This window comes from Tiliqua scincoides, chromosome 1, assembly GCF_035046505.1.
Source record: "Tiliqua scincoides isolate rTilSci1 chromosome 1, rTilSci1.hap2, whole genome shotgun sequence".
Taxonomy (NCBI): domain Eukaryota; kingdom Metazoa; phylum Chordata; class Lepidosauria; order Squamata; family Scincidae; genus Tiliqua; species Tiliqua scincoides.
The window spans coordinates 248,678-262,467 of record NC_089821.1 but is presented as its reverse complement, the minus strand read 5'-3'; the positions used below and the strand labels follow the sequence as shown (position 1 = coordinate 262,467).

At 49.9% G+C, this 13,790-nt stretch overlaps 2 protein-coding genes across 3 annotated transcripts; one reads left to right on the top strand and one right to left on the bottom strand.

Moving 5' to 3' along the window:
* Window positions 1–1,587: 1,587 nt before the first annotated feature.
* TRAPPC6B (trafficking protein particle complex subunit 6B) lies at window positions 1,588–5,635 on the bottom strand. 2 transcript variants are annotated; one of them, XM_066612466.1, is made up of 6 exons: window positions 5,526–5,635; window positions 5,333–5,400; window positions 5,096–5,213; window positions 4,621–4,704; window positions 3,596–3,693; window positions 1,588–1,878 (listed from the first exon to the last, which is right to left on the bottom strand). In XM_066612466.1, the coding sequence occupies exons 1-6, from the start codon at window positions 5,598–5,600 to the stop codon at window positions 1,875–1,877; spliced, it is 447 nt and encodes a 148-aa protein (XP_066468563.1). In that variant the 5' UTR covers window positions 5,601–5,635; the 3' UTR covers window positions 1,588–1,874. The 2 variants fall into 2 exon arrangements, with proteins under 2 accessions (XP_066468563.1, XP_066468562.1); XM_066612465.1 differs by having other exon boundaries at window positions 3,600–3,693.
* Window positions 5,636–5,880: 245 nt separating this feature from the next.
* Window positions 5,881–13,580, top strand: PNN (pinin, desmosome associated protein). Its single transcript, XM_066636532.1, has 9 exons — window positions 5,881–6,039; window positions 6,158–6,229; window positions 6,717–6,785; window positions 7,637–7,709; window positions 7,795–7,889; window positions 8,749–8,824; window positions 9,846–10,001; window positions 10,083–10,221; window positions 11,240–13,580. The coding sequence occupies exons 1-9, from the start codon at window positions 5,927–5,929 to the stop codon at window positions 12,505–12,507; spliced, it is 2,061 nt and encodes a 686-aa protein (XP_066492629.1). The 5' UTR covers window positions 5,881–5,926; the 3' UTR covers window positions 12,508–13,580.
* Window positions 13,581–13,790: the final 210 nt, after the last annotated feature.

Below are 13,790 nucleotides of genomic sequence, written 5' to 3'. Positions count from 1 at the left end.
TCCCCTGGTTCTGGTGTCATGTGAGAGGGAAAAGAGTATCTATCCAGCCCCTGTGTAATTTTGTATGTTTCAATCATGTCCCCCCTTGGGCACCCCTTTTCTAGGCTGAAGAGACCCAAACACTGTAGCCTTTCCTCATAAGGAAGATGCCCCAGCCCAGTAAGCATTTTGGTTGCTGTCTTCTGCACCTTTTCCATTTCCACTATGTCCTTTTTGAGACATGGCGACCTGAACTGGACACAATACTCCAGGTGTGGCCTTACCATTGATTTTTTTCAATGGTATAATATTAGCTGTTTTGTTCTCAATACCTTTTCTAATGATCCCAAGCATTGGATTGACCTTCTTTACTGCTGCCACACTTTGGGTCAACACTTTCATCAAGCTGTCCACCACCACCCCACGATCTTGCTCCTGATCTGTCACTGACAGCTCAGAACCCATCAGCCTGACCCTCACCAGTGAGTCATGACCCAATTTTGAGTGGTTCACAAAACTGACAGCAGATTAGGCTCTGCATCAAGGGTTAAACAAGCTGTTACTTGTGGGAAGCACTCCTGTCCATTCACCATTATAGTCACATAGCCCCAGCATCTATAAATCAGGCAGCAGCCTCTATGCTCCTAAAACACTTGGGAACAACTGCACTAGATGATTAAGTTCTTTCAGTTCACACCTAAGCAGCTCTGTCTGCACTTGGCACCCAAGGTTTACAGAGAACAGCCAGCAAATGCTGATTTGAGAAACAACCCCATTTGTTTATGTATGTTTACCTGGAAACGAAGCTAGGATTTCATGGGGTAGATTGGAAGGTTTGGCTCATGGAAAAGTACAGGCATCTTAGAGCATGGAGACAAACAGTGCAAGGGACTCATACTTTCCCTTGGAGAATACGGCCAAACATGGCCCCCCTGCCCAATTTTTATCCAAGCCAGCTGTTTCTGACATGCCTTTGATACTAAGCTCTGGATTCCCCACAGTTGGTGCTTTTACCATAAGCTTGTTGAAGTTGGGGTGAAGAGTGGTGAAGAGAGTCCCCTATGCCAAAGGGCAAGGCGAGTTGCCTCTGTAGCCAGTTCATCGCCTTTAATGCCAAAGCATAATTTGGAAAACACCGCCTCAAGCTGCAGCAACTGGTCCCAGAACAAGTCTGAGGTGGTAAGTGGGCAAAGGAACAAGCGGGCACCTGAAGGTGAACTGAGCACAAGTACAAGAAGACTATTTGTGGAAACAAATACAGGTTGAGACTAATTATTCACATGGGTTCCCCTCACTGCAGTGAGAGAGGTGCACCCAGAAAGCCCAACAGCACAATCGCCTCCTCTACTGGGACACATCACTCACCCCACAGCAGATGGGGGGGGCACTCTGCTGCAGGCAAAATGGCTACTGCTCTTGCTGCTTACATCAACCTTATGCTAGCTGTGGAACATGCAGAATTGTGCCAGTCAGCCTGTGCACACGTGGTGGACTTTTAAGTAGTTAGCTGCAGTGCTCTATTACATACCCAGATGTTGCCAACAGCATTGGATTTTTCTCAACTGCTTGCTTTGGCAGTTTAGAACAAATACTGAGTAATGACTCAGATACTAGCACTTGGCATTTAATCAAAGTTCTCGTTCCATCTTTACATATTTGAAAAATAAGCCTAGCTGGAAACTTACAGAAACTGCACATTACCAAAAATGTACATGGATTAATGAACACCACTATCAGTCACACTGGAAAATTTATGTTAGGCAAAACAGCAGTGTTATACTACACAGAAGGCTATTTAACTATGGTTATAAATACAATATACACATTTTATATTTTTACAGGACAGCAGATCATTTACATGTACGTTCTATAGCTTCTGTATCATCACTTGAAACTTACCTACAAAACAAAAAGCAAGTTATAGCATAGCCATCACACACTGCAAAAACAACTAGTTAAAGAGTGGATATCTAACTCAAGTTTTAATACTAGACTTCTATAAAATGCAAACTTTTAGTTTTAACCAACTAAACTTTTAGTTTTAACTAACCAACTAGCTTTCAAGGTTTTGCCTGGCTTAGAGTTGTAGCTTTTTTGTTTTATAGATTTAAGTACAACTTTTACCATACATACTCATCTATAAGTCAAAAAATGCCTTAAAATTGACCTTGAAAACCTGGGTTGACTTATACACTGGTCAATGTGGTAAGGCATCCTTGGCTTCCAAGAACAGCTGCTTGGTGAGGTGGGGGAGGGTTCTGAAGCATCACAGAAACAGAGCTATTCTCCAAACAGAAAGGTGAAGGAGTTTATGGGAGCTGTAGGCTTTGTGAGGGCTGCTGCTATGAAAGTACAAAACTCTTCACAAAGCCTAGAACTCCCATATTTCACCTGCTTCCTGTTTGGAGAATAGCTGGTGAGTTGTTTAGGCTGGTAAGTAATAATTACTGGTAAGTCATTTTTTCAGAATCTGGCCTTGGGTAAAAATCAAACAAAATTACCATAACCAGTTCAGATACTTTCATACATCCCTAAGTTTTACCACTGATTAATCCACAGGGCATAGCAAATTCCATGATCTTTGGCTTAAAACATGCCTTTGACTTATCCATGAGATCAACTTGTGCCCCATGAGTTTGAAGCAATTTCTGCCCAACATTGCGTATAGGGACAAAATGGTTAATCATGGACTTCAATTGACATTCTGCCAGACCAGATCTTTAGGCTCATGTTTGAGGGCATAAATTATATATGCTTGAAAGGCAGAGTTTGCAACATGAGCTGTGTATTGTTTAGAACAGGGGTCTCCAAACCCGGCCCAGGGGCCAGATGCAGCCCACACCAAGCTTCCTTCCAGCTCGTGGCCAACCTCTTGTCCCCTGAAAGCCTCTGGCCCACTCAACTGAACGTTACCAGAACTGATTGTGTCTGGAAGGTGTTCTAAGGGCCAGAGAGACTGAATGAATGAGCCCATTCATTCATTCATGCACTCACCTAAGTTCCATCTCTAATTTATTTATTTAAATTTTATATTCAAATTTTTTTCTGGCCCTCCACACCACACCAGATATTTGATGCGGCCCTCTGGCCAAAAAGTTTGGAGACCCCTGGTTTAGAAGATCATCAAACTGGATTGAAATGCACAGGAGGCTTACACGCTTATGCCAGTCCACATTAACACAAGGCTCAACTCTCTACATCCTGCAATGGAAAAGGCATCTCAGATAGAAGTTATACAGGCTATAAAGCAGATTATCAGTGCTAAGAGAGTGGGGTCACCATAGTCCTGCCTACATTCTCAGAGTTGTAACCATACTTGAGTCACTGACGCAGACAGAGAAATCAAAGCCCATCCACCTTCTGCGGCCTGGGAAGACCAGGGGAGCTTGAGCAGCATCTGGCATTGCTTTTCACATTTCTTCCCTGCTGACCACTGGAATTTTACTTTAAATACACGCACTTCCCTCCCCATAAAACTCACTCCTTAAACACGCTGCTGTACATAGTCATGCGTGCTGCTCTTATCATATAATGGGTTATGTGCTGAATGTTAATGACTGAATGGCTGAAGCGGAAAAGATACTAGCAAATAAACTTTGACTAATATGACACATACTCACACGCAGGCATTGCTGAAACCTCAGCTGTCACAATACTCTTTATTCCCAAATTTGAAAGCGCACCTCTGATTAATCCACAAGTGAACGCCAAATACTGAAATACATTAAGTTGGAATAGTCAGTGATGGTGTCTTACAAGAATAATCACTCTCAATGCGACAATAACTGCAGGGAATAGGTGACAGTCCTGGTTGAAGACCAGGAAGCAGAGTGTGGGTGTCAATGGGCAATTTTCAAGATGGAAAGAGGAGAAAAGCGGTGTGCCCCAAGGATCTGTCCTGGGACCGCTGCTTTTCAACCTCTTCATAAATGACCTGGACACAGAGCTGAGCAGTGAGGTGGCTAGGTTTGCAGACACCAAGCTTTTCTGAGTGGTGAAGACCAAAAAAGAGTGTGAGGAGCTCCAGAAGGATCTCTCCAAACTGGGAAACTGGGCAGCAAAATGGCAGATACAGTTCAATGTAAGTAAGTGTAAAGTCATGCACATTGGGGCAAAAAACCAAAGCTTTGCATATAGGCTAATGGGTTCTGAGCTGTCTGTGACAGATCAGGAGAGATCTTGCGGTGGTGGTGGACAGGTTGATGAAAGTGCCGACCAATGTGCGGTGGCAGTGAAGAAGGTCAATTCTATGGGTGGGGGCAGATTTCCCCAGGAGCTACAGACAAGTTGTCAATCTTGCAACTTGCCAGATGCAAGGGAGTGCACCAGGCTGCAGGTCTCATTGTCTGGTGTGCTTCCTGGGGCATTTGGTGGGCTGCTGTGAGATACAGGAAGCTGGACTATATGGGCCTGTGGCCTGATCCAGCAGGGCCGTTTTTATGTTCTTAACACCCAGCCAGCAGCCAGAGAGAGAAGACTAACTGTGCAGGGCTTATGCTGGAAATCTGGCGAAGCATCTCAGGCAGCAATTCCACACATCAATACTTGAGAACTCATCACATTCGACAGGGCTTATTCCTGATAAATGCACCACACTGCACTGCTTGTCACTTCACAGCCCGTGAACTTTCCAATGCGTACCTTAGGCGCGTGCTCCAAATACTGCTTTCCAACAGACATCTGGGTCAGGAGGCGAAATTTGTTGTCCTGAAGCACGTAAATGCCCTGCAGAAGGGACACCCAGCTGTGCTTTGCGTGCTTCCCCCTTCCTTGCACAGAACTCGAGACAACACAGAGTTCCCAGGCGCCTTCAGAACCCTGAGCGAAGCACACTGTGCCTGGACGGCAGGAGCAAAGTGTGCTCAGACCAGGCCCCGCCACCCCACCCGGAGCAGGCTCAGGCCAGGCCCCGGCCGAGGGCAACGCCAGCCATGCACCGGCACAGCAGCACCGAAGAGGTCCTCAACGGGTGGGGGAGCCCTTCAGGCGAGGCCCAGGGCGCCTGGCAGCAGAACCAGCAGCTGAGAGGAGAGGGCTTTGGGCCGCCTGCCTGCCTGCCGTGGGAGGGGCTGGGGCCCTGCCAGACCGACGGCTCCACCGCCGCCCGCGGGCTTACCTGGTGGTTGGTGCGCAGGTTGTCCACCTGCTTCCTGAAGACGGCGGTCCAGAAGTCCTTGCAGACGAACTTCATCACGTCCAGCTCGTCCTTGAAGCGCGCCGTGTCCTTGGTGAACCTGCGGGGAGCGCCGTCAGGCCCGCCCGCCCCGGGGCCGCGCTCCCCGCCCGCCCGCCCGCCCGAGAGGCCCGGCTCCGCGCGCTGCCGGCCGTGCCGCGGCCTGAGGGGCGCACTCACCGCTCGACGAGGCCCTGCCCGACGCGGAAGCCCACGTTCTCCAGCCTGGTCACGCCGCGCCCGTCCTCCTGCGGGCACAGCAGAGCGCACGCAGCCGCCGCTGCCTCAGAGCCCCGCGCCAGCCCCGCCCCGCCCGCAGCGCCCCCGCCTCAGAGCCCCGCCCCGCCCCGCCCCGCCCCGCCCGCTCGCTCACCCCCTGCTCGGCGGCGCGGTGCAGCCCCGAGACCATCTCGCTGTGCAGCAGCAGGAACAGCGCCTCGTCCGCCATCGCCGCCCGCGGAGGGAGGGAGGGGGAGAGGAGGCGCCGCCCCGCCCCCGCGCCTCGAGCGCGTCTCGCGGCCACGGGCCCGCCTTCCCCGCCGTGTGATTGGCAGGGAGGCGGGGCGGAGTCGCCGGGAGCCCCGCCCCTCCCGCAGCCTCATTGGCCCGCCAGGCGCCCGCCGCAGAGGCGCCCGCGGCCGTTGGGCGGGCCGGCCGTCGCTCGACGCCCGAGCAGCCGATTGGCCGGCCGTCTGGCTGGCGGGAGACGGGCGGGGCCTGCCGGCGCCACGTGACGCGGCCTCCCGTTCCCTGCGCTGCGCCGGGCCTGGCGGGATGGCGGTGGCGGTGCGGGCGCTGCAGGAGCAGCTGGAGAAGGCCAAGGAGAGCCTCAAGCACGTCGACGAGAACATCCGCAGGCTCACCGGGCGCGACCCCAACGACGCGCGGTGAGCGGCCGGGCGGGGGCCGGGCCGGGCTGGGCGGGGGCCGGGCCGGGCCGGGCTGGGCGGGGGCCGGGCCGGGCCGGGCCGCGCGCCGCCCGCGCTGACGACTCTTCCCTTGCAGGCCCGGCCAAGGCAGGCCGCTCCCCCTCGCGGGCGCCGGTGGAGGTAGAGGCCGCGGAGGCGCGCTGCTCAGGTGAGCGGGCAGGGAGGGGGGCTCTGCCGCCGCCAGGTCGCGTTGCCGGGCTCGTCGGCCCCGCCTCCGGCCCAGCACGACTCGCCCACGGCGCTCGCGGACAGCAGCGGGTTCGGGCCCCCGCTCCGCACCCGCTCGGCTGCAAGGCCCCTGCGGGCTCCCAGGCGGCCGGGGAGGCTTCGGCGAGTGCGGGGCCCGGAAGCGGGTGGAGGCCCCGCCGAGGCCTGGGAAGCGCCGGGAGCGGGAGTCGGGGAGGCGCGGAAGGAGGCGGACTTTCCCGGAACCGCACCCCCCAGCAGCGGGCCCGCAGCCCTCGATGCCCGATCTGCCCGGTCAGTTTCGCTACCCGCCAAAAATGGGTCTGGACCCGCTGGTGGGCCACAGACCCCCTTTGGGAACCACTGCTGCAAAGGGCGAAGTGGAGTTTGGACTGGAAGGCCTTCCTGGGGCAGGCCGTTCGCTGTGCTGACCTGACCGTTTGTTCCAGGCGTGGATTCTCTGACGGCGGAGGAGGACCCCCAGCTAAGCAGAGGGACCTGGAAGGGGCGACCAGTAGGTGGGTTGAAAATTGCACGTGGAAATAGGATCGGATGTTTGCAGCCTCCTGGTTCTGTAATGCCTTTTTTCTGCTGAGAAGCTTAATGCGTTTCAAAATAACGGTTTAATCCTAAAACATGTTAGGAGATAAAAAGGAAGAGTTAAACTAAGAACTGGATGAACCAGTCACCTTAAGTGTTCTGGGAGGGAAGGAGCCAAGCGGCAGTGGGTCCTGACACAGCCCGTGAGGGTGACTTGTCTCACTGTGGCATGCCTCATTGACAGAAGACAGGAAGACACCTGTGTCGAAGCCACGTAGAACTTGATTCTAGTTTTGTCAGGATTTTAGTTTAACTATTGCATGTTGATGTTGCGAATGTACTGTGTAGGCGTTGTAGTGCAACATGTACTACAGAAGCAAAAAAAATAAATGAGTTGTGAGGTTCTTATTACAAATTTAGCAGCAGTTGTGCTTTTCTAGTGTTGGGGCTGATTCACACGTTTCTGGGCTTCCTGTCAGTTTCTGTACAGAGCACTGTAAGTGCAGAGTTGTTTTTTCCCTTGCCTAATGAATGGAAACATCCAGTGAAATTGTAGTTATCAGACTCTGCAATTTAGGGCTCGTTAAGGGTAATAATTGCAGCTCCCCAAAGCAGTCATCAGAGGAAGTTAAGTAAGCAGCAGGAGTAGCAGCACACCCATGTGTTTGTAGGAATCCAGAAAGCCCCAACCTGATGAGTGAATGAGACCAAAGACCTGATTGATGTTGGTGCAGAATCCTGGGCGGGATAGTAGTCTTTGGATGTGTTCTCCGTGCGTCAGTCTGCATCTTCATCTTTGGTTGTTCTTGACACTTTGCCTCAAAATTAGACTGGCTGGGGAACGTCGGACCAGGAGAGAATCACGCCATGAAAGCGATGCAGAGGACGATGATGTTAAAAAAGTAAAGTATACCTGCAGTGGGGGGTGGAAGAGGAGGGAGAAGTCCCTAAATGTTTTATTTGATCTGGGCTTGTCCTGTTTTGCAGCCAGCGTTGCAGTCTTCTGTTGTCGCTACCTCCAAAGAGCGAACGCGTCGTGACCTTATTCAAGACCAGAATATGGATGAAAAAGGAAAGCAAAGGTGCTTGATGCTTTGTTAGAGGCAGTATTAAGGCTTTACCACTTCAAGCACAAGATACGAGTGTGAGGCAGTGAGCAGGGGACAAGGTGGAAAGCTCTACAACTGTTTGCTTAATGCTGTAGCATTCATGTGTCATAAGCACTGTGAAATTTCATGCTTTTGTGGCTTGTTTAGAAATTATGCATGTAGATATTGGTATAATGACTTGCGTGGTGAGACTGCACCACTACATGAAAGATACGCTGATACAGTGTAGGTCTCAGACCCGAGCAGCTGCTCAGTGCAACACTCTTTTGAAGTTGCTTTGCGTAATTCACATTGCGTGTTGTATTTGTAAGTCAAAACAAGGCTTTGGCAGAGGATGTTGACACTCTGATCTCAGGCTATTTCCTGTCGATATCGTGGAATTTAAAATGTTGCCAGAAACTAGTCTGTATCCCGCTAATGTGGACATCACCTCCCCCAGGTGTGTGTCTGTCGGCAGGGAGAAGGAGAACTGTGAGTTGAATGAATGTCTGTCTACTTTCTCTACACCCACAAGGCTGTGAAGAAAACCACTCAGAGGTCAAAGTTGGGCTTGCAGATTGTTTCCAGAGCCGCCTAGTGTTCTGGCTGTCAGCACTAGCAGCTCAGTGCTTAGAATGTGCAGAACAGCAAGACCTGTCACTGGAAAAGGATGAACGTAGAAAGACAAATGCACATAAGCACGTAGTGATGCATTCTTGTTGTAATATATGTTTTATTATTAATGTATTGTTGACTACTAAGTGCCTTGAAGACTGATAGAATTGTTATGGGAAGGTACCTCTGAAAGTATGTGGCGTTAATCAGACCTCTTCCCCCTTCTGTTGTCTGTCAGGAACCGGCGCATATTTGGCCTGTTGATGGGTACGCTTCAGAAATTCAAGCAAGAATCAACAGTTGCTACTGAGAGGGTACTAACCTGAATACCTGGCCACTTTTGAACTGTACGGGAGGGAACGTCTGTTACGTTGTAGGAAGAATCTTGCTCCTAGTGATCCAGAAGCTTTTCAGGCATACACCTATGCTTTCTTTTTGACTGCTGAGCCAATAAGAAAGCCACTTCTTAGGTGTCAATGCAAGCAGGACTAGAGCCTAAACTCATTTAATTAGAACTAAGTTTAATTAAACTTACATGGACACTATGATAAATATTGCTATTCTGGAAGTCGGCAGTTGATTGCATTTTCCTGCCATAGGAATCAGATCTTTAAATGCTAGAAGTAAAATAAGGAGGTAACACCATTCAAAATGGTGTCGAGCTTAGTGACAAAACCTTTGACTTGGCGTTTAGAAAGATATGTGCCCACCAACTGGCATCACTCCTCTGAATAATTCCCTCACTGGGTAGCTGCAACCAGGGCTTGTGTACAGTATGTCTGTAGAAGAAAACATAATGGCACTGAGGGTCATAGTCTCCTAAAAAGAACAGTTGCTACCAACTCAAGCTAAGATTTGTGGATTGAGATTGCAGCTTTGGACAAGGCTTTTCTTCTATCAGAATACCACTGCTGGCATCAATCCAGGATCCAGGTTTTCAAACTGTCGGGCTGTTGCCCCCAGAAGCCACAAGGCATTCTGGTGTATGTTCAGCTCCAGAATGCCTTGCAGCTTTGCACTTTGGGCTGCTACCCAGAAGCCACAAGGCTTTCTGGGGCACAGTGCAGCAGCTGCAGCTTAGTGGGTTGTGGCAGTGAAACATTTGAGAACTGCTAAGACACTAAAAACTCTGGGTATATGTTGAAATAGTCCTATTGAACCGTATGTTATTTCTGTCACTTGTGTACTTGAGCTTTGAAATAAATAGCATTTGAGGTGTGCAACTTCACTTTGAATCTGAACCTTGTGATAACAGTCCACAACTGTGATAACAGCTGGTATTAATGGTATTCTTGTGCTGCCTCTAAGAAAATCAAACTGTTGTCTTGACCTCAGCAAAAAAGGCGACAAGAAATTGAACAGAAACTGGAAGTGCAGGCAGAAGAAGAAAGAAAGCAAGTTGAAAATGAGAGACGAGAACTCTTTGAGGAAAGACGTGCGAAGCAGACAGAGCTGAGGCTGTTAGAACAGAAAGTTGAGCTTGCTCAGTTGGTGAGTTTGAATTGAGCAGCTTGTTTGCAATTTCTGCGCTGAAGATGGTATTGAAGAAAATAACGTTCTTTGTTTTAACAGCAAGAGGAATGGAATGAACATAACGCCAAAATAATTAAGTACATCAGAACAAAGACAAGGCCTCATCTGTTCTACGTACCTGGCAGAATGTGTCCTGCAACACAGAAGCAGTTTGATGATTCCCAGAAAAAACTAAATGGTATGTTGTGCGTCATGAAATTGATGCCGCTTTTTGTTCTGAATGTTTTAGTAATAAACCACAAGCACTGATTTTGGTAAGAGAGCCATTCAGAGTTGTGCTTAAGCTGGCATGAGTCCCTTGCGCTGGCTTCAGGGTGTTGCAAAAGGGGCTGTAAAGCACATTCAGGCCACTGAGAGTTAGGGAGGCCAGTGCAAAGATTCATGCTGGCCTCCCTGTGCCAGAGCAAGCCCCAGCAAAGGTAAGTTCACACTGGCAGCAGGCCATTGGGGAAGGTGTTTCAGGGGTATTCCGGGCTGGGTGGGCGGGCAGGCCAGGCTCAGTAGGGTGGGTGGGACCACCCTCAGGTATAGGCCACATCCTAACCCCCCTCCCGAGCAGCCCAGCCTAACATGAGGCTGCTTGGATCTGCACCACTAATTTAGCTGGTGCAAATCCAAGTGGCCCCAAGTTGTGCCACAGCCACCTCCAACCCTCTGCTGTGTGCAGCACAGGTTAGTCAGCTTGCCTGTTCCAGCACAGATTGGGATCGTGTCAGCTGAATCTGCAGTACAGTGTCTTAGAATTCTTGCTGCCAGTAAAGTACAGCTCGTCATACAGATGGGCATGGAAGGAGCTGGTTCCTGTAGCACATAGTTATTGCAGGATATGTGCATGTGTTTGTCCCATGGCAGCAGAGTACATACATGAAAGTGATAGTCCATGGAAGGAACTTTCCTTGAATGAAGCAGCTCTAAATGCATAGTTTCCAACCCTCCTGCTGTCCTGTTGGTCATAACTGAATTTCTAATGACATTTCCTACAAATTTTAAATGTGGGGTGGGTAAGGTTGGTGCCTAACTTGACTGTCTTTGTCTCAGAAAAGTGTTTCTGTTTGCTAGTAACACTGTTTACTTGAAGGCGTTCTGAAGAGAACAGGAGTATTAGTTGCAAGCCGAACGCCTTGTTCACAAAAGAGATTGGTAAGTACCCTGCCGGCCTCATTAAACCTGCCTTTTGTTGTTCTGTCTTTCTCCAGCACTGTTTGAAGGTAGGCGCATTGAATTTGCTGAGCAAATAAACAAAATGGAAGCCAGGCCCAGGCGACAGTCTCTGAAGGAAAAAGAACATCATCAGGAGGTGCAGAAGGAAGAGAAGAAGGAAGACCAGAACAAGGAGCAGGAAGAGGGTAAGGCGGCGGTTCAGCAGGTGGAAGAAGAGATGGAGACAGGTAACCAGAGCAATGATGTAGGCATGGAAGAGGCTGGGGAGGACAGGGAGGTAGCTGCCAGTCACAGTGATGGGGAGATAGAGCTGGAGGAGGAGGAGGAGGAGGAGGGGCAGAAAGAGGAGGTGGAGGTCAAGGTGGAGGTCGAGGTAAAAGAGGGAGACGGGCAGCAGCAGCAGCAGCAGCAGGCGAGGACTGAGGAGGAGGAGGTGGTGGTGGAGGGGGGGGAGAGTGAGAGTGCTCTGCCAGTGGATGGCGAGCAGGACATGCCAGGAATGGCTGAGGCAGACAGTGCAGAACCACTAGAAAACAAGGACTGCAAGGAGGTGGAGCCAGAGGTGCAGAGCAGAGCAGAGCAGGAGCGCCCCCCTCTGTCCCTGGAGAAGGAGGAGGAGGGCGTCAGGCCAGGCGGGGAGGCCGAAGAAGAGGAGGGGGGAGGGAAGGAGCCTGAGGCGACCACTCCAGTGTCGGAGGCTGAGCCCCCCCGGCCTCAGCCGGGGCCTGTGCTCTGGCCGCCCCCCCCACTGTCCCTAGAAGCCGCTCAGGACCAGGAGCCTCGTGCAGACAGAGAAGAGGCTGCAGCTCCCGAGGGCCAGGCAGGCCAGGCCCAGGCAGGAGCCACGGAGGGCAGAGGCAGGGTCAGGGGCAAGGCGAGCAAGAGCCGCAGCACCAGCAGCAGCACCAGCTCCACCAGCTCCACCAGCAGCAGTAGCGGCAGCAGTTCTAGCAGTGGCACCAGCAGCAGTCGGAGCAGTTCCAGCAGCAGCAGCAGCAGCAGCAGTGGGAGCAGCAGCAGCTCTAGCAGTAGTGAGAGCAGGAGTCGGAGCAGGGGGCGTGGGCACAACAGGGACAGGAAGCGGAGGAGGAGCCTGGACCGGAAGCGCAGGGGGGGCAACTCGGGCGTAGAGAGGAGTCACAAGTCTTCCAAGGGCGGGAGCAGCAGAGATGCCAAAGGCTCGAAGGACAAGAGTTCCAGGTCCGACAGAAAGAGGTCCATATCAGAGAGTAGTCGGTCAGGCAAAAGAACTTCCCGGAGCGAAAGAGACCGTAAACCAGACAGGAAAGACAAAAGGCGCTGACCGAGGAGCCCAAGCGCTTAGCCTAATCTCTGCAGCGGAAGATCACTTGATGGGGAGGGAAGAAAAGGCTGCCTTAATTGCATGCTGTATAAAATCTTTTTGGAGACGCGCAGACTCCTTTCCAGGCAATTCTAGTGCTTTTTACATGGTCTTGTAAAAGGTTACTTATCGGATTATGTGAAGATCCAGATGTGTACAAATAAATGGATTGATAACCTCTTCATTTTTAAAAACGTTCTCTTACACAGGAGTCCTGTATATTTGAATAGGTAAATTGTTGCGTTTGTGTGATGTCTTTCTGTACTTTAAGTTTTTTTGTAGAAATAAATGTGCATTTTACAGAGGTTTGAGAGCCTGTTGCCGCTTCATCTTGCATAGAAACCTTTTCTCGTTAATTACTTTATACAGAACTATAGTATTCTGAGTACTTCCCCTCTAATTACTAACAAGAAGGTGAATTCCCAGTCCTGTGAAGAAGCACACATCCTTACAGAATCTAAATAATTTTTTTCTGTGCTTTCACGCTACAAACTTATTCAAGCCTTTCCTCATGTTCCTTCATGAACTTGCTGCCTGTATATGGGAGCAAAGTAGGTGCATCAGCGTAGTTAAAATTGATCCAGACAGATGAACATGTGTGTAGAGGCTCATGTTTACACACAGTCTTTGCCCTTCCTTAGTGTTAGGGTAAGGCTTTTAAGTATTTCAGTTTTTTATTTTTGTATTTCCAATCTTGTTAGGCTCTGTGCTTTGCTGTATAGTGAAGAAAGCCTGTAGGTAATTTTCTAAACCAGATTATAATTGGCTAGAGATTAAACATTCAGATGCCAATGACCATTCAGTTCATGACTTGGATTAATCTGGGAATAAGATATATGTTATGTTTAAGAAAACCTGTTGAATGGGGAAACTGAGTGCAAACTTGAGATATCTGTAACAGCTAAAGCATGTAGATGGAGGTATTGCTGATGTAAAAAAAAAAGTGATGTACTGTTTTTAAATTTTCTATAAAATTGCAATGTATTCATTGAACTGTTATGTAAAAGTCAGAATAAAGGTGACTTTATATACTAGTTGTTGTTTTCTGCTTTGTTGCTGATGATCTTTTATACCTGCCAGTAGAATCTGGCCATGGGAGACATGAATTAGAATTTTCGCTACCGTCATAAAATGCACTAGATTAGGGGAAACGGTCCAACTTTTCTAATATGATGCCTTGAAATACCTTAATTTCTCATACTTGCAGGTGGGGTAGCTGGTAAATGGTATGTGATCGCTGATGG

Coding starts and splice junctions, on each gene's coding strand:
- TRAPPC6B (XM_066612465.1), bottom strand. CDS start 5,600: ATGGCGGACGAGGCGCTGTTCCTGCTGCTGCACAGCGAGATGGTCTCG. Junction 4,705..5,095: donor ACCTGCGCACCAACCACCAG/GTAAGCCCGCGG, acceptor TCCCTTCTGCAG/GGCATTTACGTGCTTCAGGA. Junction 3,694..4,620: donor ATTTGGAGCACGCGCCTAAG/GTACGCATTGGA, acceptor AATGTATTTCAG/TATTTGGCGTTCACTTGTGG.
- PNN (XM_066636532.1), top strand. CDS start 5,927: ATGGCGGTGGCGGTGCGGGCGCTGCAGGAGCAGCTGGAGAAGGCCAAG. Junction 7,890..8,748: donor GATGAAAAAGGAAAGCAAAG/GTGCTTGATGCT, acceptor GTTGTCTGTCAG/GAACCGGCGCATATTTGGCC. Junction 10,002..10,082: donor AAGTTGAGCTTGCTCAGTTG/GTGAGTTTGAAT, acceptor TTGTTTTAACAG/CAAGAGGAATGGAATGAACA.